Genomic DNA, 21,487 nt, shown 5'->3' with positions numbered 1-21,487 from the left:
TGGGAGCTGTAGTCCCGTGGGCCGCGCCCCCGCGGCGGGGCGGCGGCGGCAGGACTCGGTTACCCAGCATGCCCCGCCGGTTATTTAAGGCACGGCGGCGGGCGCGGAGCGCAGTGACCATGTGGACGCGCAGCTAAGGCGGCGGCGGGCGCAGCCTCCGGGAGCGGGACCGGGAGCGCCGCCGGTATGGAGCTGCCGAGCCGTCCATAGCCCGCCCCGCCGCCTCCGCAGCCAGGTACGGCCGGGAGAGAGCGGGTACGGCTGGGCGGGGAGGGAGGCGGTGAGCGGCCGTCGGGGCAGCTCCGTCCCGCAGCCCGCGGGATGCAGCTCGGTGCTGGGTGGGGACACCCGGGGATGCAGCCCGTTGCTAGGCGGGGATAGCCGGGTGTGCAGCCCGCTGCTGTGCAGGGATGCGTTCCCGTGCTCGGCGGGGATGCCCGGCCGCCGCAGCCCTCGCGGGACCGGGCAGAGCCCCCTGCGCCGTCCCGGCGGTCCCGGAGCGGGGTCCCGGCCCCGGGAGCACCGCGGGCCCGGCAGCGGGACTGCGCCTCCGTTCCAACTTTCCTCGTGTTTTTGCCCCCGCGCTCGGGGCTCGGCTGCGAGCGATGTTTGGCGTTATGTAAACACTTGTGAGCGCCGATGGGGACTTGGCCATGGGCGATCTTCCTCTTAAATGGTCAAAAAGCGGGCAGCTGTGGGTGGATGTTTCGGAGGGTCCCGCTGACTGGCCTGACAGGCCAAATATTTGGCTGTTTCCTGGACTACAATAACTGGACTTCGGCGGGGGAAGGGGTGGGGGCACATGTGCATTCCCCATGCGTGTACGTGGGATGTGCCACAGTCCCGAGCGGCTCCAGGGCTCCGTGCCCAGCGCCCGAGTGAGTCCTGCGGGTTCTGGGGGGCTGCTCGGGGGGCACGGGCTCCCCGTGCCCCTTTTGGTGCCGGTTTTTCCGCAGGGAACGCGCTCCGTGCAGCGGGACCAGCCGGGGCTGCCCCGGCCCTTCCCCTCCCGGCCCCAGGTGGGTTCGCTCTGGCCGCCGGAGTTTGGCTGAGCAGACTCCAACAGGTGAAAGGCTGGAGTTGGATTTATTGCCGTGCAGCGGGGCCGTGCCTGCTCAGCCGCAGATGGATCGGCCTGCGGTCCTGCTGCTCACAAATCAGGAAGGGAGAACGTGGCTAATACAATCCAGATCTCAGCCTGATGAAGATTTAGTGGCTGCCAGTCGTGCGGGGAGTAGCGTGTGTGGGAGCCGCTGGTTTTATTTCTTAGCGAGGCTCGGTACCTGTGCATGTGTTTTATTTGTCAGAGTGTGTGTAGCTGTTTGCTTTGCGGCTGTTTTGCTGGGCTCGGGATCAGCCCGGTATCCCAGGACTGCAGACGGGTTAGCCGGAGGGCTGGCTGACTCTGAGCCCAGGCCAGAGGCCCGAGGTGGAGCTGTTTTCCTTGCAGGGCTCAGCTGCGATGCCATGTGAGGCCAATATCCCTTCCTTCCCCTCAGTGCTTCCTCTGTGGCCACCTTAATGGGCTACCAGGCACTGGATTTCTTTTCTGTGCCTTAATTTACACCAATTTCCTCCCACAGCAAGCATTCCCCTGGTCCGAGTGCGTGGTGGCTGTGCTGGTTTCAGTGTCTGGAGCAGTAAGAGCATTGCAGGCTGGAGCAGAGCTCTGGCTGCCCAGCAGCGGCTGCTCAGGGAGTGCAGAAAGCTGTGGCATCCATCGGGCCAGAAGTGCAGGGTTCACAGGACACGTGGTGAAACAAACGTGGGAATTGACCGCTGTGGGACCCAGCAGGCTGAGCTGGTAGTGCTCAGGGTGCCCAAACCAAAAGAAGGAATCACTGTGAAAACAAAACCACAGTTGCAGCGTGTTTCAAAACAAGCTGATGCTGAGCTGATTATTTCTAATGTTTTCTTTAAGCTGCCTGTTGTTTGTCAATAACAGGGGTTTTTCTTGTTAAAATACCTTATTTCCCCAAGATTAAAGTGTTTGCTTAGATGAGGGTTTTTTCTCCCATCTGCTTGTTTTGCAGTGTTGATTAAGCCTTGGAAATAGTTTCCTCTTACCAGGTTTCATAAATTAGGAAGTAAACAAAAAAGAGTAACTTTGGTTTGCCTTTGCAATCATGGGGTGGAGCTTAGCTCAGGGAAATGGTTTTTATGAGATGTGCTAATCCTGAACACCATCGTTGGAGGGTGGAGGAGGCCTTGATGAGGAGCGCAGGAGGGAGAGCATTTGGTTTATTTCTGATGGTGGTTGGTGGAGCTGCAGGTTTGGGTGAATGGAGCTGTCCTGGGACTGATGAGCAGGGTGGAGGGGGTGTAAGGGGCAGTTGTGACCTCTGGTTATTAATGAGAAGTGTAATTTTGGGAGGAATTCTTCACTGAAAGGGCTGTCAGGCATTGGTAGGGGCTGCCCAGGGAGGTTGTGGAATCCCCATCCCTGGAGGTGTCCAAGCAATGCTTGGATGTGGCACTCGGTGCTCTGGGCTGGGGATGAGGGGAGGATTGGGCACAGCTTGGGCTCGATGATCCTGGGAGTCTTTTCCAGCCTCGGTGGTTCTGTAACATGATCTTATCCACAGCACCATCAACCCTCTCATTTCCCTCAACAAACCTGTTTGTAGCCTAGAAAATGCACAAATTGAGTTAAAGTGGAGAAATAATCTCAAATCCTGGCAGCTCGCAAGTGAGGGAGAGCTGCAAACCACGATGTGCTGCTGTTGTGTGGTCTGAGCTCTTGCTCTGACTTTGTAGTGACTCCTCTGCTGAGGACAGCCCTGAATGTCCCTGACAGTGTGGCAAGCGTGAGAACTGCAGGGGTGGCAGGTTTGGGGTGAATTTTGGGGATCCAGCTCCTCCATACTGTGTGTGTGCCAGAGAAAAGGGAACAGCCCCAGGGGCTGGTCAAATTGGGGTGGTCCAGAAGTCTGTTCTGGAGGCAGAAGCTCCTTTTGGCTGCTCCTTGTCAGATGAGCGGGTCTCTCCTGGTAAATTGCTGAAATGGACAACATTGAGGTGGAACTCCTTGTTCAGTGCTGTCAGGCAGGATTAAAGCAGATCCCAGGTACTCTGAGCCCTTGTCTGGTACCTGCCCTTGAGTTGGAGCAGGTGCTGCTTGTTCTGAGGAGCTCTTGGAGCAGGTGGAGCTGCTCTTGGCCACCCGGGCTCGTTTGTGCCCCATCAGGCAAGAGAGCAGTGCCACCTGAGCTGCCCCAGTGCTGGGGTGGCATCAGGGGCAGGGCAGTGCCAAGGGGCAGCTCTGGGACCCTCGGTGCTAGAAAAGCATTGAGGGGCTGGAGGGTGTCCAGAGATGGGAATGGAGCTGGGGAAGGGTCAGGAGCAGCTGGGAAGGGGCTCAGCCTGGAGAAAAGGATCTCGGGGGGAAATTGTGGCTCTGCACAGCTCCTGCCAGGAGGGGCAGCTGAGGGGTCAGGCCCTGCTCCAGGGAACAGGGACAGGAGGAGACGGAACAGCTCAGGCTGGGCTGGGCAGGCTCAGGGTAAATATTAGGAAAAAGAACTTCACTTGAATGAGTGAAAGCACTGAAATGGGCTGCCCAGGGAAGCAGGGTGTCCCCATCCCTGCAGGTGCTCAATGAGCAGATGTGGCTGTTCCTGGCACGGCTGGGTGGGCACAGTGCTGTCAGTTCAGCATCTGGAGGTCTTTCCCAGCTTCCACGGTCCTGTGGTGCTGCCTGGTGTGGTGGCTGTGCTGGCTGCTCAGTGCTCAGCACTCTGCTTTGGAATATCTGATGTGTCAGCTTGGGAGTCTTTGAGACATTATTACCCCATAAATACAAGCTAGTTGTAGTTGTAGGATTGTCTTAAAGCCAGGAGGAATGTGAGGCTCCCGTGGGAGGTGGGATGAGGGTAGTGGCTCTGTAGTAGCTGTTAGACGAGCTGCTGGCTCGCCCGTGGGTGAGTGTGAGGGAAGGCAACCTCAGCAAAGCAGCTTAGGGAGACCAAAGGGTTTAGAGGCAGAAAATCATGTGCTGCTAGAAGGTTATGTAAATGTAACATCTCTTCACAAGGGGACTGTGGTGTAAATCCTGGTTCCTAAAGATCTGCATTACTGTACGTCCCAAATTAGTTTATTCTGTTAAGATAGCAACAGAAACTGAAGGTGCTTGGGTGGCCTGGAGCCTTTTTTTGTGCTGTTTATGTGGGATAAAGCACAAGGGCTGTTAAAAGCTGCCCAGTTTCATCCAGTGGCCTGTGCTGGGTGGGGACTGGTGCTGCTTTACAGGCTGGGAGAGCAGTAGAGAGTGACTTGTGCTGCAGGGCTGGATGCTGGCAGTGTCCATGGCTGTTCCAAGTGATCCCTGTGCAGCCCAGCCTCTCCTGGAGGCTGCTGCAGGAGGCAGGATGCCAGAACTGCACGGCTTTGATCTGGCTCGATATTCCTGTCTAATTTCTGCTCCCCACGGACACTGTGAAGGGACTACAGCAATTATTGCCTCGTTCTGTTTCTTGGCATGAGCGGGCAGTGGCTGGGATGGAGGCAGATCCCTCTTTCCAGGGTGCTGCAAGTACTTGTTAGATGGGCAGAGGCATCCAGAGGCTCCTGTGTGGCTCTTGCCTGTGCTGTACCTGCTGAGAATGTGCATTTCCAGGTCTTCAGGGCAATTGTGGTTTATGGGACCAAATTTGCTGAGAAAAGCCGTGTCTGCTTCATCCCTGGAGTGTCCAAGGCCAGGCTGGACAGAGCTTGGAGGAATGTGGGGTAGTGGAAGGTGCCCCTGCCCAAGGCAGGGGATGCAATGAGATGGTCTTCAAGGTTCCTTCCAACCCAAACCATTCTGGGATTGTGTTCTGTGAAAAAGATGAAATGGAAACTATAGGAATTCAAGCAAGGAAAGCTGCAACATTCGGCTGTGGATTCTGAACTCAGAGGAGTTTCATTTTCATGCTTGTGGTTTTGGTTAAGCTTGTCAAAACTTGGATCAGAACTTCCTAGCAGCGTTTTATGGAGAATAAAATGTCAGTTGATATCTGAGCAAGTTAACCCTCTGGAGAGAAAATGGGTTGGAAACGTCCATGGAAGTCTGTGTTCCTTGGTTTCAGATTTGTGGCTTGTGGCCATGTAACTGCAGCCTCACGTTCCAGAACACCAACATGAGCAGTGCTGCAGGAAGCTGAGTGTTCATATCTCACTGGTGATCTTCCCTGGAGGTGTCCAAGGCCGGGCTGGACAGGGTTTGGAGCTGCTCTAGTGGAAGGGAGTGGAATGAGATGATCTGTCAGGTCCTTTCAAGCCAAACCAGTCTGTGACTCTGTGTTCATTTGGCTGCAGAGGTGATCACAGGAGAGGGGATAGCTCTGAGAGATGGAAATGCCAGATGTTTCTGGTGGGGATGTTGGGTAATGCCTCTGCTTTTGGCGTAATGTGGTGCTGAGCTCTGAGGGAAGAGGCTCTGTTGGTTGCACCCAGTGTCAAAATGGACACAGGCAGTTCATCCTCTCCTCCTCTGGTGCATGGTCTTCTGTGGTCAGAGGGTGATAATCTCTGAGCATGCACATGAAAGAAATTTCTGATCATAGTAGGCCAAAAAATGGCTGCTGCCCAAAGGCTGCACTTTGTTTTTTATTTGATGCAATTGTTTAGTAGCAGTTTTGCATGAAACTTGTATAAACATTTCTTTGTGCCTTGGCCCATCCTGTCTGCTTCTTCAGAAATTCAGAAATCTGCCAAGAAGCTGTGAAGAAGAAAGCTTTGTTTGCAGTCCAGCTCTGTCCCATCTGCATCCCGCTGCAAGGAGAAACACATGGCCACAGATGCAGCCACCGACCTCAGCTGGCTGGTGGTGCCTCATCCCAAGGGTTAATTGAGAACTTCTGATTAAAATAACTCTGCAGTCCTTGGCTGCTCCTCTCTTAAGTGTTCAGTAGATTCAGATGCTGATGCTCGTGGGTGGCTCAGCATTTTGAACCTTTGCCTTCTGGAAAATTACAGTTGGGAGGCCAACAGGTACAGGGCAGCCTGGGAACTGGAGCCTTCATCTGTAACGCAGCCCGACCCACCGGGGCTTTGGGGCTCAAAGTAGGTCCCCTGGCCACCAGTGGCTCTCCACACGTGCTCGTCATGTGCTGGCAGTGGCTCCTCCTCTTGGGCTGGTTGTCCCGGGGCTGAGGTTTTATCCAGAGAGCCGGGAGCCAGCCGAGGTGTCCGGGAGGGACGAGCGGAGAGCGGCGCACGGGAAGCTCCTGCCTTGGGGACAGCGCTGCCCTCGGAGCCTGCAGGATCGGGGGCTGCCCACAGGGACACGGGCCTTGGCTGCTCTGCCCTCTGCCCGAGGGGACCCAGCTGTGCCGGGGGACGCCCTGCCAAGCCCAGCCCTGGAGACCGACAGCGCGCCCGCCATGGAGGAGAGGGAGCCCCCACCCAGGTGGGGAGCTGGAGAGAGGGGCCAGGGCAGGGGGACAGGCTGGGGAAGGGGCCAGGGCAGGGGGACGTGCTGGGGAAGGGGTCAGGCACTGGGGACATGCTGGGGAAGGGGTCAGGCACTGGGGACACAGGGCATGGACGCTGCTCTTGGGACAGGTGAGCAAACTGCTGAGCTCAGGGAGTGTTGGGTTTGCTGAGGGGTGATGTGGGGTGCAGGAACCAGCCCCTGCTGTGGTGAGCCCTCAGCAGGTACCTGGCCGTGCAGGTGACATTGGGGCTGTTCTGTACCCTCTTCTTCCCTGGCCATCTTTGTTCCTTGGCTAAGCTCCAGCTGGTGCAATAAACCAAGCTTGCTCTCTTTGCCCATGACATTGGTTGTCCTGGTCCTTTTGGCGTGTTCCAGCTCTCTCCTGATAGAAATATGCTGGAAAACATTGTGTGCTCATCGGGGCCTCGTCCAGAGGCTGACGTGCAGGCTGCCTCCTCCCAGCAGGGCTGCAGCCTGCCAGGATGGGCTTCAGGAAGGATCAGCTTCAGCAAGTGCTCCTTCCTTTTAATGGGATTGAGAAGATGCTGTCAGGTTGAACTTAGTTTGGAACAAAGAAGTGATATTTTTCTCCTGACAGTGTGTCTCTAATAGAGTTTCTTTTTCCAGCTGCCTGTCAATAGGACCTGTCAGTCATGTTTCTTACCTCAGTCAGTGGCTGCTGTGTAAGGGATTGCTGTCAGAGTGTGACTTCCATGCTTTTGACTTGAATTTTCTGTAACTAGCTTGTCTGGTTGCACTGGGCAAATAATTAAAAAAAAAAAAAGCAGGCGCCCTTTCTGAGGAGAAAAGAACATTGTGCACATTTGCTTTCCTGTACTGAGGTTTTATTGAGGTTAAAGTTACCAAAATGAGTTGCTTTATCTGTTTTCTTAAACTGCAGTTGCACCTATGAAATAGTAACTTTGGAATAACTTTGTCACTGATACGATAAATCTATTTATCTGTGGAGTGGCAAATAGTACGAGTAGAATGTAATTAACTCGGCCCTCATCTTGCTGTGTGAATTTACACTGCTCTTCCTACTTATTTTTAGAGGAAGGGGAAGTGTGTGCTTGATGAGATGAGCAGTGAGTCTGATGGCTCCCCTGGGAGCAGAGGGGAGTGTGGGCTGGTGCATGGGGATTTGGGAGACCTGGATTCAGATCTGGGCCCCGAGTCTGACCTGCTGCATGTCCTTGAGAAAGTCACAGTGCTGTGCTGCTCCCTCCTTCCCCCTTCCCCAGCCTCCATCTTGCCTGATCAGCCTGGAAATTGGAGAAAAAAAATCTGCTGCATTTTGAGTGTCAGGAGGAAAAAGATTTGGTCTGAGAAAGAGCATTTCCCCCCCTTAATCTAACGGCTCATCAGCCGCCCATGGGTGGCAGAGCAGCCTCCTGGACATGAAAGGCTGCAGCTGAAGGGAGGACAAGATCCTGTGGTAGATAAATGCACTGCACTGACAGGGTTTTTTAAGGTGCAGTCTCTGAAATGGAGCTCTGTGTGCATAAAACCAGTAGTGCCGAGCCCTCCCAGCGCTGTCCCTGAGCTGGGTCCCACTGCAGGTGTGAGAGATCCCAAAATCCCTTCATTTTCCCTTCCCTGGCGAGTGCAAAGAGCTCCTTTCAGATTTGCAAAGTCAGAAGCTTTGCAGATGACAGAGCTCTGTCCTCAGCCCCAGCACAGTGATTATTCACTGGCTGAGCTTTTAAATAAAGCACTTCCTCCCTTCCTTGGCTGTTCTAATGGGATTCTTAGGAATCTTTCCTAGCATCCTCAGGGAGGAAACCTTCCTTTTATTTACTGAATGAGAACATCAGGTTTGAGTTCAGATTTTCAAGTTAGCTGTGTCTGTGAAAATACAGAATGCGCTGTGGGTGTTATCCAGAAAAACAGATGAAGTCTTGGTTAGTCTATAGGATCAAATTTTCAGCCAAGTAATCTTGTAAAATTTGGATTTACCAGATTATGTAAGCATTGGATTTTCAGGATAATACAGTGTTTGGTTGCATTTAAAAAGCGTTAATTTGCTTGGCCTGATTTACCAATATTAATGACCCGATTCCTTTTAATTCAAACGCAGACTTACCTGGTCTTGGGGGTTCTCAGATCTCTTAATTTCTGGCTGATTCTGCTTATGCCGTTAAGCAGTTCTTTGTGTTTGCTTCTTTGTTGTCTCTCTGCCCTTAAACTCTGGTCTTGCTTCTGTCAAAAACTGAAACAGAATTAAACTTTCCCTCTGGAATTTCCTGTCGGCAGTAATGAACTTGAAACACTTAAGTACAGTTGGAGATTCTATTCTTAAACAACCCAGATAGTGAAAAAGACTTTGATAAAGTGCTGCTCCAGTTTTGGTACCAGTACTTATAAAATTGCCAATGTTTATTGAATTGAGCACTAAACCACAGTGCAAATCTGCCAGGAGAGAGCTGGGTTCATCCTGGGACTGCAGGGCACAGCAAGGAGCTTTTTCCTTAATCTAAACAAACATCATTACAGCATCTTAGAAAGACACAGTAATTTGTATCCCAGTAGCTGGGAATCTAGCAGTTTGCAATGAGACACATTTGGGCTCGTTTATTTTACAAACAGGATTTGCAGTCGCGGGGTAAAGAATTAAAATCCCACACAAAGCAGCCGTGTGAGACATGAAATCGGGGAAGTAGCTTTGATTTCTTTGAAAAAGCTTTTCACAAATGCTGGGATGAGGAATGGCAGGGCAGGGATGTTGTCACAAACAGTCCCTGCGAGGAGAGACTTCAAACGGGGCCTTGACTCGGCTCTTCAAGGAAAGCAAACTCCCAGCTCTTGGAACCTCTTTTTTCTGACTTAGCATCGGGAGGGAGATGAGTGATGGGAGAAATTAGTGTGAAATGTTTACAAAGCAGCTGCATTTCCCGTTCTGAGCAGTTTCCAAAGGCAGCTGTCTCACGGAGGTGTTTGATATTGAGCGCTCGGTTTGATGCCGTGGTGTTGTCACTGGTAATCCTGCTTGAACTGCCCGTATGAAATGTGTTTTCATGAGAAAAGGGATTGCATTTCAGGGACTGTATTAGGCTTATCCTGGCTTATTCAAGGCCATATTCAGCCTTGAGCATATGCTCTGCTTGTGCCCTAAAATGCAACAGGGACTGGGAGCTGGTGGGAACTGTTCTGGATCTGCAGAGTTTCTCCTTGGCTTTGGGGACAAACCGTGGCCAAGGCTTGTACAAACCCTTCCTCTGCCTTTCAGAACTGCTTCTGTTCAGTTATTTTCACTGTAGGAAAAGCAGCTTGGGTTGAAGATACGCACAAGATAATCCGTAGTAAGAAATAATCAGAACTGAACCCCGGAGCTGTGTCACTGTCTGTTCAGTAGGATGATCACACTCGTGGTGGTGTGCTGCAGATTTGTGCTCACCAGAGCAGGGGGGAGATCCTGAAAATCCTGGGCTGAATAGCAGGTTTTCCTGGCTTTAATTCCCTGCCTGAAATTAGCTAATGCATGTATGGATTCAGCCCCACAGAGCAGAGCTGGCAGAAAAACTTGTCGGTCGTTTTCTTGAAATTCACATGAAATTGAGCAGATTTGTTTATTTATTTTAGTCAGTTTCTTCAACAGAAATTGATTTTTGTTTTCCTGTGCAGATAAACTGTATATAAAACATACGGAGCCACTGACTTTGATATACACACGAGGAAACGGTCACCAACAGAATTATAAAGATTCATCTTTCAGGACTTAAAAAAAAATACTGTAGAATGTGTTCATAGCTCAGGAATTTTTTGATGTCTGTGGGCAGTTAGAGTTAACTTCTCAATGTACAGTCCACTTTTAGTTCATCTTTCTTTTGTATCCTGGCAAGTCCTTCTATTTCTTAAAATGTGAACCTTCAGCTTGGTGAGAAAAGAACATTATTTTTACAGCTTGGGTTGCTGCTGTTGACGTTGCTGCCACCTGAGTTAAGCTGCTTGGAGAAACCTGACTTCGTTTTTGCTAGATAATGCCATGCTTATCAGTGCTTCATCTTTGATTTTTTTAGAGTGAGTTTACCTAGAGGGAATCTTGTTTTCCTGCAGTGTTTAAGGGGAGGAGGAGGAGGACAGTGCTCCCTGGGTAACACTGCTGTGTTTCAGCTGGAACAGGATGAATTTCCTGCAGGAATCCCCTCTTGCAGGGCTATGAAAGAGCCATTAAAGCTGGGATTATGCACAGAATAACTGCAAATGTTCTCTTAGGGCCGTCCCCTCATCTAGTGTAAATCAGTTGCTCTTGGCAGTGGCATATCTAAAATAAATAAATAGTGGGGTAATGGTTGTATTTGTCCATGGAGCACAATTGCCTTTGCAGCAGCATGACTGTGCTGTACCCACGAGAGCCAGGTACTGGGAGGCTGTGAAAATCCCCTGTCCTGCCCTTCCAGGGGGTTCTGGTGGTCACCCTGTCTGTGGTCAGTGCCTTGGGGAGGGCAGTGTCCCCTCACAGCCAGGGGACACACACATGGATGCTGTGAGTGACGTGGGGATGGCAGTGTCCCCTCACAGCCAGGGGACACACATGGATGCTCTGAGTGACGTGGGGATGGCAGTGTCCCCTCACAGCCAGGGGACACACATGGATGCTCTGAGTGACGTGGGGATGGCAGTGTCCCCTCACAGCCAGGGGACACACATGGATGCTCTGAGTGACGTGGGGATGGCAGTGTCCCCTCACAGCCAGGGACACACACATGGATGCTCTGATGTGGGGAGGGCAGTGTCCCCTCACAGCCAGGGACACACACATGGATGCTCTGATGTGGGGATGGCAGTGTCCCCTCACAGCCAGGGACACACATGGATGCTGTGAGTGACGTGGGGATGGCAGTGTCCCCTCACAGCCAGGGACACACATGGATGCTCTGAGTGACGTGTCCAGGAGCAAACCTGCTCTCCTCAGTCCCTGTGGTCTCCCTGTGCTGTGCACTTGGATAAATGTGCCAAGGCTGACAGGTTTTTACTGCCTCCGCTTCTGCCTTGTCCTGCTGAAGAAAATAATCAAAGATGACCCCCCAGAGGTCTGGTTTTGGGAGGATTAGTGTGGCCAGCTGTTGTTGACAGCATCTCTTAGAAAAAGGCTTTCAAACTGAGTACCTGGGAACTTTGCTCTTAAAAACTTTCCAGTTTTTGTTTCACAATTCCCAGTTGTCAGAGGTAGGAAAAGCCTCCATTTGAGGTGGCTGATTATTTAGTGTTTGGTGCCAGTAACTGGAGTGGTTTTGTCAGTCCCTTGTGAGGAGAGTGTGAAAAGCTTTGGAGCTGAATTAGTGCAGCAGTGACTCTGTTCCCTCCTGTGTGGGGAGGCCTGGGGGGTCGCTGAGCCCCTTCTCCATCTGCCAGTGCAGCGTGGTCCTGAGCCCTGGCCAAGCTGAGCATTGGCAGGGACGGGTGTCAGGGATGCTTTTGGCTATTAGAGAATGGAGGCAGCCAGGGCTATGAGAAAGCTTGAGGATAAATCAGTTTTAGAAGAGGCTCACCCCAGTGGGACCTGGCTCCCTGGAGCATCTCCTGGTGTGTTGGGGATGGCATCACACTGACGGGTGTTAGAACAGCATTCAGAAATCCAGGAGAAGGGGCAGTGAGGACTTGCATGGTGATTAATCTGCCTGAGCTTGGGAAAGAAGGTTATTGGAGCCAGATCAGCCCTTGGTGAAGCCAAACTCCAGCACAGCTCTCCTGGGTGGGAGCAGCAAGGCTGGGGTTCCAGGCTGCACCCCAAACCCAGCTCTGCAGGCTCATCCAGGAATTCTAGGGATGGTCTGGAAAGAGCCCAGCTGCTCAATTCACTGAACTGCTGCCAGGCTTAACCCCACCTTCTTGACATCCAGAACTCTGTTACGGTTTTCCTGGTTCTGGGTAAAGCGGATAAACATTTTATTAGTGGAATTGTCAGTAATTTGCAGAAGAGCATTTTTGGGAGGTTTGAACTATCATGATATATCAGAGTTATAATTTCATGGTATGGTGGGGTCTTCCTCGGTGAAGAAAATGTGAGAAAATTGAGGCTGTGTCCTGGAAAGTGCTGCAGGAATTTGCTTGTCCATCCCTCAGCCTGGTTTTGGGCAGTGGTCTGAGATTTTTTTTTTTTATTTTTTTTTGCCAAGAAAAAAATCTCTAATGGAAGTCAATAACTTTGACCTTCACATTCCCTTGGGAACAGCTGTGGTCAACATCTGCCTCTTGTGAGGAAAAGGTAATCCCCCCCACAGCATGGAAAGGAAACCTTAATGCCATGTAAAACGGGTTAATTGGGGAGTATCTGTGGCTTTTCTTGGCTTAGACAGCTTTTGCTTTGGGCGCTATTAATTCAGGGCTGACCCTAATTTTGAGTGATGAAAAGTTTTCTAGTCTGAAGTTGGTAGTTTAAGATCCAAGTCAGGAAATGGGCAAAGTTGTATTTCCAGTGTTGCTAATTCAGTCACTCTGCATATTTCTGTATGTTTCTTGGCATATATCTTAAAACAGGTAGCAGTGTTTTTCTGTCCACTTATCAGAAAGAATGGGAACAGACTGTGTACCATGCAGTGGCTGAAGGACTTGGCATTTAACAGGCAGCCAAGAAAGGGTTTGGTGTTGTGTGCACCCAGATTTGATTCCAGAGGAGCTGAGACCCCTTTACCTGCATACCAGCCTGGCCTCTTATCTCCTGGTTTTCCTGGATTTGTGTTTCGTTGTACCAGTGACACAGATTTGCAGGGATAGAATGTCCATGCTGTGCTTTGATTTCATAATAATAATGAAAGTTGTTATTGTTATTCCCAGCAGCACAGATCTTTTGGGAGTGAGGAGGGAGAGCTGCTTGGAGCTTTTCAGAAGAAAAGTGTAACTTTAGGTGTTTATTGCCTTTTCATAGCTGCAGACGTCACCTTTTGGATCTCCATGGACTTTTCTCTTTCTTGAGCTCCAACCTGCTCCTTTTGGTAAACAAGATAATGCCCAGGGAAGGGGATATTTATCCCTAGAATAAGCAGAATTTCCTGCTGCTCCCCTTTTCTGCTCTTATGGCGTTGAGAGCCTCTTTGGGTGTGATGGAGGGAGAGGGAGGAGGTGTTGGGAGCTTTTCTGCCTCAGTGCTTTTCTCCCTGGGCAGTGCTGGCTGCAGGGCTCACAGCCTGCCAGGAGGAGCAGCTTGGAGCAGCCTTGGTGCTCTTTGAATCCTCAAGCACAGGAGCTGCTGGGCCTTTTGAACTCGCTGATCAAAAAGCAGGGCTTGGGAGGATGTCCAGGAAACCGCTAAATGGGCTTGGGAAAGATCTCTCTGAAAATCTGTTCTGTTGGGTTTGTTATCCGGACTCGTGTTGGGCTCTTTGTTGCTGTGACAGATTGAAGCTCAAATTTTTTCTATATTTATTGAAATGACAGGTGGATCCTGTGTTGTTTGGACTTGGGGCTTTAGAGAAAATCAAGTTCTTAATGCAGTTGAAGTTGGCAACACTCAGTGTCTGTCTCTTCAGTGTTACAGTTAAGCCATCTATATTAAACCTAGGATTGAAGAATTACTGATTTCATGGGGATTTGGTTGTCTGATAATGCATTTGACTTTGGAAAGATCGTAATCTTTTTTTATGTGCAAAATCTATTGTCAGGCATGCTGATTGGGTCTTCACCTAATTCTGGTTTTGGGCCGGTGGGTGCAAGCAGGAGGCTGCTGGTGTCATGTCCAAATTTTATCAAAAAACGTTGCCATGAATCGGGTCAATATTTGGAATTTCTCAGGAGCCCCATTCCAGCACTAAGGAGAACCTTTAAAGGATGCTTAAACCTTTAATTCTGGCAAAGAAATGTGACTTAGATACAAACATGGCTGCATATTTAGACACAAAAACTGCAGCGGTTCCCTCTCCCCTTTTCCCTGTGGCAGGTGGGATGGAAGGGGTGGCTGCAGCTGCACTCAAATCCAGTATCTCTGGGATGAATGCCTGCCTGTGAGGCAGTCCCACGTGCCATGAGATGCCAGTAGCTGCTTGTTTTTCCTGGTTTATTTTTCCAAGCAAGCACTCTGGCCTGCTGGGTTTCCTTTGATACCTGAAGTTGCTCTGTGAGAACTTGCTCGGTTTTTCAAACCAGCAATCAAAGGTAAAGGCTCCTGTTGCTGTAACCTCTGGTAGCTGCACCAAGGAATTCTGCCTGATTCATGTTGTGCTTTCTTCTTTCTTCTTTCTTCCAGGGGCAATAAGCCAGAGATGACTGACAAGATGTCGAGCTTCCTTCATATTGGAGATATTTGTTCTCTCTATGCAGAGGGCTCAACAAATGGATTTATTAGCACTTTGGGGTAAGAACAGCTGTTCCCTTGTATTACAAACCCTGTAAGAAGGACTAGCAGAGCTCAGCTAGCTCTCTTCAGCCTGATCCCAGGGAATACTGGCTAAAGCAAGGGAGCTTTATGGATAGACTTGGCCCTACATTTAAAAATAGCCTGAAGTGAATATGGCAAGGTAGATTTTGGGAGGCTGGAGAGTGTATCCATGGCTGTGGTGCAGTTTATCCTTGGTGGGGAGGAAAAACCTTGTCAGGTGAAGGGGTAGGGGGGAATGAATGCAACCCAATGATTTTCATGTTGTTGTCTGTCCCGTGTCCGTCCGTGTGTCCCGTCCTGTCCCTCCCTGCCCCTTCCCCAGTCAGGGACGAGCAGACCCCAGTGCACTCTGCTGATTGCACAAAGGACGTAGCACAGGCAATGGAAGCAGTGTAAAAAACATATATATCTAACAAAAAATAAATCAAATCCCGGAGCCAAGTGGTTTAAATACCAGTAACTCACCACTACAGCTAGTTTGACCTTAAAATTGAGGTTTAATTTGAGGTTTCTCCTACAGACAAAATTGTTTTTCTCCTATCAAAGGAGAAGATGTTTTGACCCTTGTGCTTTGCCAGAGCCCTGGAGCAGCTGTGGGAGCTGTGTTGTGCCAGCTCCTGCCCCTTTGTGCTGCCTGCACCAGGCCAGGGGCAGGTGCTGTGCAGCAGGAGAGGGGAATGCTGCTCCATCCACCACAAAAACAGCTTTTCATGTGGGAAAAGCACAAGCTGGCAGAGCGGAGCCATGGGCTTGGAGCACAGCTCTGAGGAGGGCCAGGGAATGTTTGATGTTGCTGAGGAGGAACCTCTGCAAGTGTCAGGAGCTGGGTGCTGCCTGGGCAGGAGCCCTTGCAGGGTGAGAAGCTCCAGGAGCACCTCTGGCCCCTGTTCCCGAGGGCAGGAGCAGTGAGGGGCACACACACAACCTGCTCTCTCTCATTTCCCGTAGCCCTAAGGGCCTCAGGGGGGGTACAGTCACAGCACATGTTCTGATGCCTCCAGCCCAGATGCAGCTGCTAAATGGAGCTCCCAAGCAGGGTACAGAGCCAGCATCCTGGTAAGTGCCTCAGCAGGAAACGATGGGCTGCAATCTCTCCTGAGTGACTCCAAACTAACTTGTAGGTTTAGTCCTCTAGCTATTAGGATTCTGGAAAATAAGGGGGCAGAGAAGGAAGCAGACACTGAAGATGCACCATGATCTATTATAGGAAAGAGAAGAAAATATGGGATGCTGCCAGAAAGGAGAGAAGGTATGATAAAAGCAAGGGGTGTAGTAAGTAGGGTTGGTCGAATAGTATTTGGCAAATGTATTTGACAAATTTCCCAGGTCCTGGTCAAATATGCCACGTGCACTGTGCAGCCCTGGATCAGCTGTGTGACGGGCCAAATACTATCTGCTGAACACTGGCAGCATGAGTTATCCTCTACAGCTGCCTATTGTTTCTCCTCCCAGTCTGAAGCGAGTTTGGCAGTGAATAACTGCAGGCCAAGTAGAAAGTTGTTCTGCCATGTGGATCCCGTGCATGAACAGTATGCAGTGGCTGTGGCTTCTGAGGGCATTGCTGAGCAGATGTTTTTCACCATGGCTGGTCCTTGTGGACATGACAGGCCCCAAGCTTTATCTCCTAGGCTTGATGAGATGTTCTCACGGCAGCCTAAAGTCCCCTCTGTGTTCAGGCCTCCTCTTTGATTTGGTTAGTGCTGTTTTAAGGTAACTGCATTATGTAATGGCCACATATCTCTGAGCCTAATTTAAGCCAGAAATCCTAATTGCAATGTGAAACATGAAATGCATTATCTTCTTAATAAGCCTCTGTAATCAAATTAGTTTTGTCCCATATTTAATTTAGTCTTTGTCCTGGAGAAAATTAAAGCAGCAAAGGGAAGATTTGGTGTAATTGTCCTCCAGCCCATGTGGAGTTTTGACAGTCTGATGTCATAACATGTGTAATGACTTATGTGGTTCCTGAAGGTTGAGGAGCAGATGCCACTCACTCTACATTCTAAAGCTGTCCTAAATCTCTGAAGAGTGTTCCTATTGAATATTCCTATGACATGTTGCTTAATCAGAACTTGACTCTTGCTGTTTCCCAGACTCAGTGCTGTCATCATGATGATTACTGGTGTACAATCTATCCTCTTTTGTGTTTCTCACCCTGTAAAATTTTCCTCTTACTAGTTTGGGAAGTTCCTCTTTATTTTCGACTTAATCTCAGATGAGAGGGATGCATTGCACTGAGGTTATCTGTATGGGATGATCAGAGTAACCTATTTCCTGGATATTTTTGGCCCTTTGTTCACCAGAAGCAGGTGCTGCAGCTCAAATGTTAATACCATTCATGTTGGAGCACCTATATATAAATATATATATAGAACTGAGTAGGGAGAAAATCCATGGGGAAAAAGCAATTCACTCTGAATGTTTGCATATGCAAATCTTAGATGCACTGTTGAGCCCTCTTAGTTTCTCTGATCTCTTAATTTTCATGCACTTCCTTATTTTCTCTAATTGTCTCAAGATGCTCCCTGCATGTGAGCAGCCTCTGCAAGGAACAACTCTCATATTCTAGGTCTCAGTCTTCCTCCAGTTGATTCTGCATGAGAATGGACCTCTCAAACCTTTGACCTTGGAGTTTTACTTTCTACGTTTGTGTAGAAAGCCTCTTTGACAGATTGGTTACAAGGGGCCAAATTGAGTCATTTAGGATCAAATCAAGCCCCAAAGTGTTTGGTTACGGGTGCAATTCTCCAGTTTGGGAAAAGCCCAATTCCGCCTCGATCCAAAGCTGCTCAGAGCAGTGGGAACAGGGGCTTCCCACCTATTCCCTTTATTCTGTGGGATTTCAGCTGACCCTGTGGGGGTTGTGCAGGGACAGCAGCTCTGTCCTGGCGTTCCCTCTTGGAATCTCTTGGGTTTGCCTGTGCAGCTCCCCCTCTTCCTGGCGGAGCAGGAGGAGGTTGGCTCAATCCCTCAGCTCACCTGGTGTTTGGCTGGCGAGCAGGAGGGTGCATTTGTGCCTTCCTTTCTCTCAGGAGCCAATTTTTATTGTGGCACTGACTCTTCCTGCCATTTCTTAGTACTTGGGTCAGTGTCCACTTTGCATAGCTGTCATATTTTCCCGTTCTCTATTCATACAAACACATTTGCAGCGTGACTCAAATCTGTCCAAGAGGCAGGAGCTGTCCTGAGGCTGTCTGTCACCTCCCTAGAATATGGGCTGTTCTGTCTGCACCTCGAGCAGGGCACGTAAGGATGATGCAGAACACAGGAGCAATGACTTATTTATTGTCCCACCTACCAGGAGCAAAGCTCTGGGCAACAGTAAAAATTAGCTGCATGCTTCTTAGAAAGATCTGGCATAAGTTGGCATTTGGGGAATGTCTTCTGCTGAAGTGGCCACTCGGATGAAATATTGCAAGTGAGACTTTGGTTTTGTGACGAGGATGGAGGGGGCTGCAGGGGATGGGATCTCACTGCACTGCTCATTTCTTTGCAGCCTTGTGGATGATCGCTGTGTGGTACAGCCAGAAGCAGGTGATCTTAACAACCCACCCAAAAAATTCAGAGGTAAGTTGGTCAGACAGCTCCTTACCCTTCTCTTAGAAATGATTCTTTGTTTTGTGCAGTGCTCTGTAACAATTTCTGACCTCTCTGCTTTCTGTGGCACATTTTAGTGTCATCTTCTTCCATGGATGGCAACCCATGAGGAAAAATTGTGTTGAATGTCTGTGGGACTGTGGTGGTTTAACCTGAGTCAGCCCCACCCACAGGGATGGGGAGAGGAAGAGTGTTCAGATAAAGGAGCAGCTTCACCCAGCAGCAAGGCAGAAGGGTGAATTGGTTCCCATTTCCCATGGGCAGGCAGGTGTTGGGCCAAGACAGATGTCACCCCTGCAGGCACTGCCAGCTCTGTGCCCTGCTGTGCTGGGCTGGGACAGCCTGGGCATGGCTGTGCCCCCAGCTCCTGTGCCCTCCAGCCCTCACAGGGAGGTGGGAGCAGAAATCTGCTCAGCAGCAACTCAAACACCCCTGTGTTAGCAACAGCTTCCAGCACAAATCCAAAATACAGCTCTACCAGCTGCTGCAAGGAAAATTAACTCTGTCCCAGCCAAACAGGAATGAACAAAGCTGTGTGAGGGGATGGGGTTGAGCTTGTTAGTTTGCTTTTCACATCTCTCCGAATGTTCACAATCCCTGGGAATTTCATTTCGTTTTCTCCCTTCCATCACACCTTCTTTCTAATTACCCAGTATCAAACCTCAGGGAGGAGGAAAATAAAAAGGAACAAGTGTTAGCCACAGCTATTGTTATCTGACCTAATTTGATATAAGCTACCTTGGGCTTTGCTTTCACTCTGCCAGGAAACTTATGCTCAGTGATAAGAAATTAGTGCTCTGCTTTTGAGTTTGGCAAGGGCTGACTTGTTCAAGAAAGGCCTCAGACAGGAAGAGAAGCACTCACTGGGATTTGGTTTGCAAAGATCTCGAATTCTTTTTCTCACCCTTGGGCATCTTTCACCCAGAGGATAACTCTGCCAAATATTCTACAGTTTTGGTCAGGATTTTATTGTTTTAGGTGTAGCAGCACCTGTGCCTTGTTTCTTTGGATGAATCTGTTTCCTTGGTTATGCTTTGCCTTTATCAGGATCTCAGAATCACCATAATTCTGTTCAGGTCTGGCCAGAACTGCGGGTGATTGCCCTTGATAACCATGTACAGTCTGTGCTGCTGGTTTTGCCTGCTGTTATTTGGGTGGTTTTGGGGTTTTTTGCCATGACACGATGTCCCATATAATGAAGCTCTCCTTTTAAAATATTGCTGAAATCTGTGAGTTCTTGTTGGTTTTTCTCCCTTTTTCCTGGAAAACTGAAGAGCTGATAATTGAAACACTAAACAGGCAACCTGGGAATGTTCAGCATTCAGTGGTAAGCTCTCCAAGAAAGAACAATGTTGTTTTGTGAAGCAGAGCCTTGACTTCTGAGCCATTCTTGATGTTAAAATTGTATGGAAGAATAAAAGCAGATTTGACTGAGACTGCTGGGTGCAGAGGGAGGTGGAGGGAGAGACAGAGAGAGAGGAAAGAATGAGAAAAAGGCAATTCTTGCCTGCACAGTTTAGGAACTGCAAGTACAGAGAGACATTTGTCTGACATAAAACACTGTGGTTAGACATTGTAAATGTTCTCATATTACTTATAATTTATACAGGGAGAGAGAATGGTGTGAACCTTTTCCAACCTTTGTAGTTACTTCAGTGAAGCTTTCATGGGGAGGTTTATGCTTAATGGTAAATGGCAACAAAAGTCATAAAATTTTAGCAGGCTTTTCTCTTATTTATACACATACTTTGTAAGTGTAGTCTGAGATAAAATGCTTTCTGTGATAAACATGTTCAGAAGAAGTAATTGTGGAGTTTATCACCTCATCCTCACCAGAAATGGAAAATACTCCATTTTTATGCAGCTGGGTGGGGCTTGGAGCAGCCTGGGGTAGGGGAGGGTGTGTCCCTGCCATGGCAGGGGTGAGTTTTGGGGTCCCTTCCAGCCCAGACCATCCTGGGAATGATGCTGGAATGATGCAGCTGCAGCCTGAGGAGTGGGGTCAGGCACTGGTGATTGTGAAGGAATGTTCTGAAATCTTCTTGGAGCAAGAAGAAAATGAATCAGATGGAAGTGACTTGGATTGTACCCTTACAGAGGATTGGGAAAACACTTCTGTGGTTCTGTGACCTGCTTTGTGTCCCTGTGCTCCAAGGGGTCCAGGTGCAGGTCAGTCCCCTCTGGGAGGGGCACTGAGCCTGGCACCTCTGGCCAGGCTTGGGGATCTCCTTTTTGGTACCATTTTTTGGGAAGTCATTCTGAGCTTCTTAGGGCAGCTCTGTCCTCTGTGGGCAGTTGTAAAACTCTTGTAAATACAAATTTCATGCTTAATCAACGTGAGGAGAGATCTCTAGAAGCAAGATCTGCCTAGATGGCTCCAAGAAAATTCAGTGTGAAAGTCAAGCCTGTCGATCCGGTGGCAGAATGAATCCACCCTGCTTTTTCCCTCACCACAGGTGCTTCAGGTTGTAAAAAGTCACGTTGCCAAGGCTACATTTAATCCCTTGCATTTGATCTGGTGGCAGCAGCAAGGCCCTGCTCTGGAGGGTGGGGGATTTTCTTTGCACTTCAGGCCCTTGAAATGGAGCAGAGCTGCTGTGCACAAAGTGGGGGTGTGTGCACAGAGGGGGATTTGGCAGCCGTGGCTCAGTGCGAGTATGTTCTGTCACTAAACACCGCTAACCTGCTGCTGCTGTGAAAATAGCCCTGCCTGAGCAGTGTGTTCCTAAAAACAGCCCCTTCCCAGCTGAACTGGGGTTTGCGAGCTGGGAAATCTCTGCTTGGAGAAGGACTGGCTTGGCGGCAGAGGGGGAATCTGGGTGTGAGGGTGGTGGGACAGGAGGAGCAGAGACATCGTGGGGACACCAGCACTGCCTTTGTTGACTGGAGTGGTGGGAAAAGCTGGCTGGAAGATGGAGCTGGAGATGGGAGAGCCCTGGAAAGGGTGAGGGGCAGAGGCAGCTGAGAGGCTGAGAGGGGGTGATGCTTGGGATTGGAGTGCGGAGTAAAAGTGCAAAGGAGATGGTTTAAAAGGAGCGCAAAGGAGATGGTTTAAAAGGAGCGCAAAGGAGATGGTTTAAAAGGAGCGCAAAGGAGATGGTTTAAAAGGAGCGCAAAGGAGATGGTTTAAAAGGAGCGCAAAGGAGATGGTTTAAAAGGAG

The 21,487-nt window shown here is 49.8% G+C and overlaps 1 protein-coding gene across 4 annotated transcripts in view; it reads left to right on the top strand.

Annotated features, from left to right (window-relative positions):
• Positions 1 to 158: 158 nt before the first annotated feature.
• ITPR1 (inositol 1,4,5-trisphosphate receptor type 1) overlaps positions 159 to 21,487 on the top strand; it is a 159,128-nt gene continuing 137,799 nt past the window's right edge. For 3 of the 4 annotated variants that reach the window (XM_059479817.1, XM_059479818.1, XM_059479816.1), the window contains exons 1-3: positions 159 to 235; positions 14,598 to 14,705; positions 18,226 to 18,296. In XM_059479817.1, coding sequence (XP_059335800.1) covers positions 14,614 to 14,705; positions 18,226 to 18,296 — 163 coding nt within the window. In that variant the 5' untranslated portion in view covers positions 159 to 235; positions 14,598 to 14,613. Of the gene's footprint in view, positions 236 to 14,597; positions 14,706 to 15,936; positions 15,979 to 18,225; positions 18,297 to 21,487 lie in introns of all 4 variants that reach the window. The other variant, XM_059479815.1, reaches the window with a different exon arrangement.

The sequence above is a fragment of the Ammospiza nelsoni genome, chromosome 11 (assembly GCF_027579445.1).
Source record: "Ammospiza nelsoni isolate bAmmNel1 chromosome 11, bAmmNel1.pri, whole genome shotgun sequence".
NCBI classification, from domain to species: domain Eukaryota; kingdom Metazoa; phylum Chordata; class Aves; order Passeriformes; family Passerellidae; genus Ammospiza; species Ammospiza nelsoni.
The sequence above is the reverse complement of the archived record's forward strand: the minus strand, read 5'-3'. Positions and strand labels throughout refer to the sequence as shown.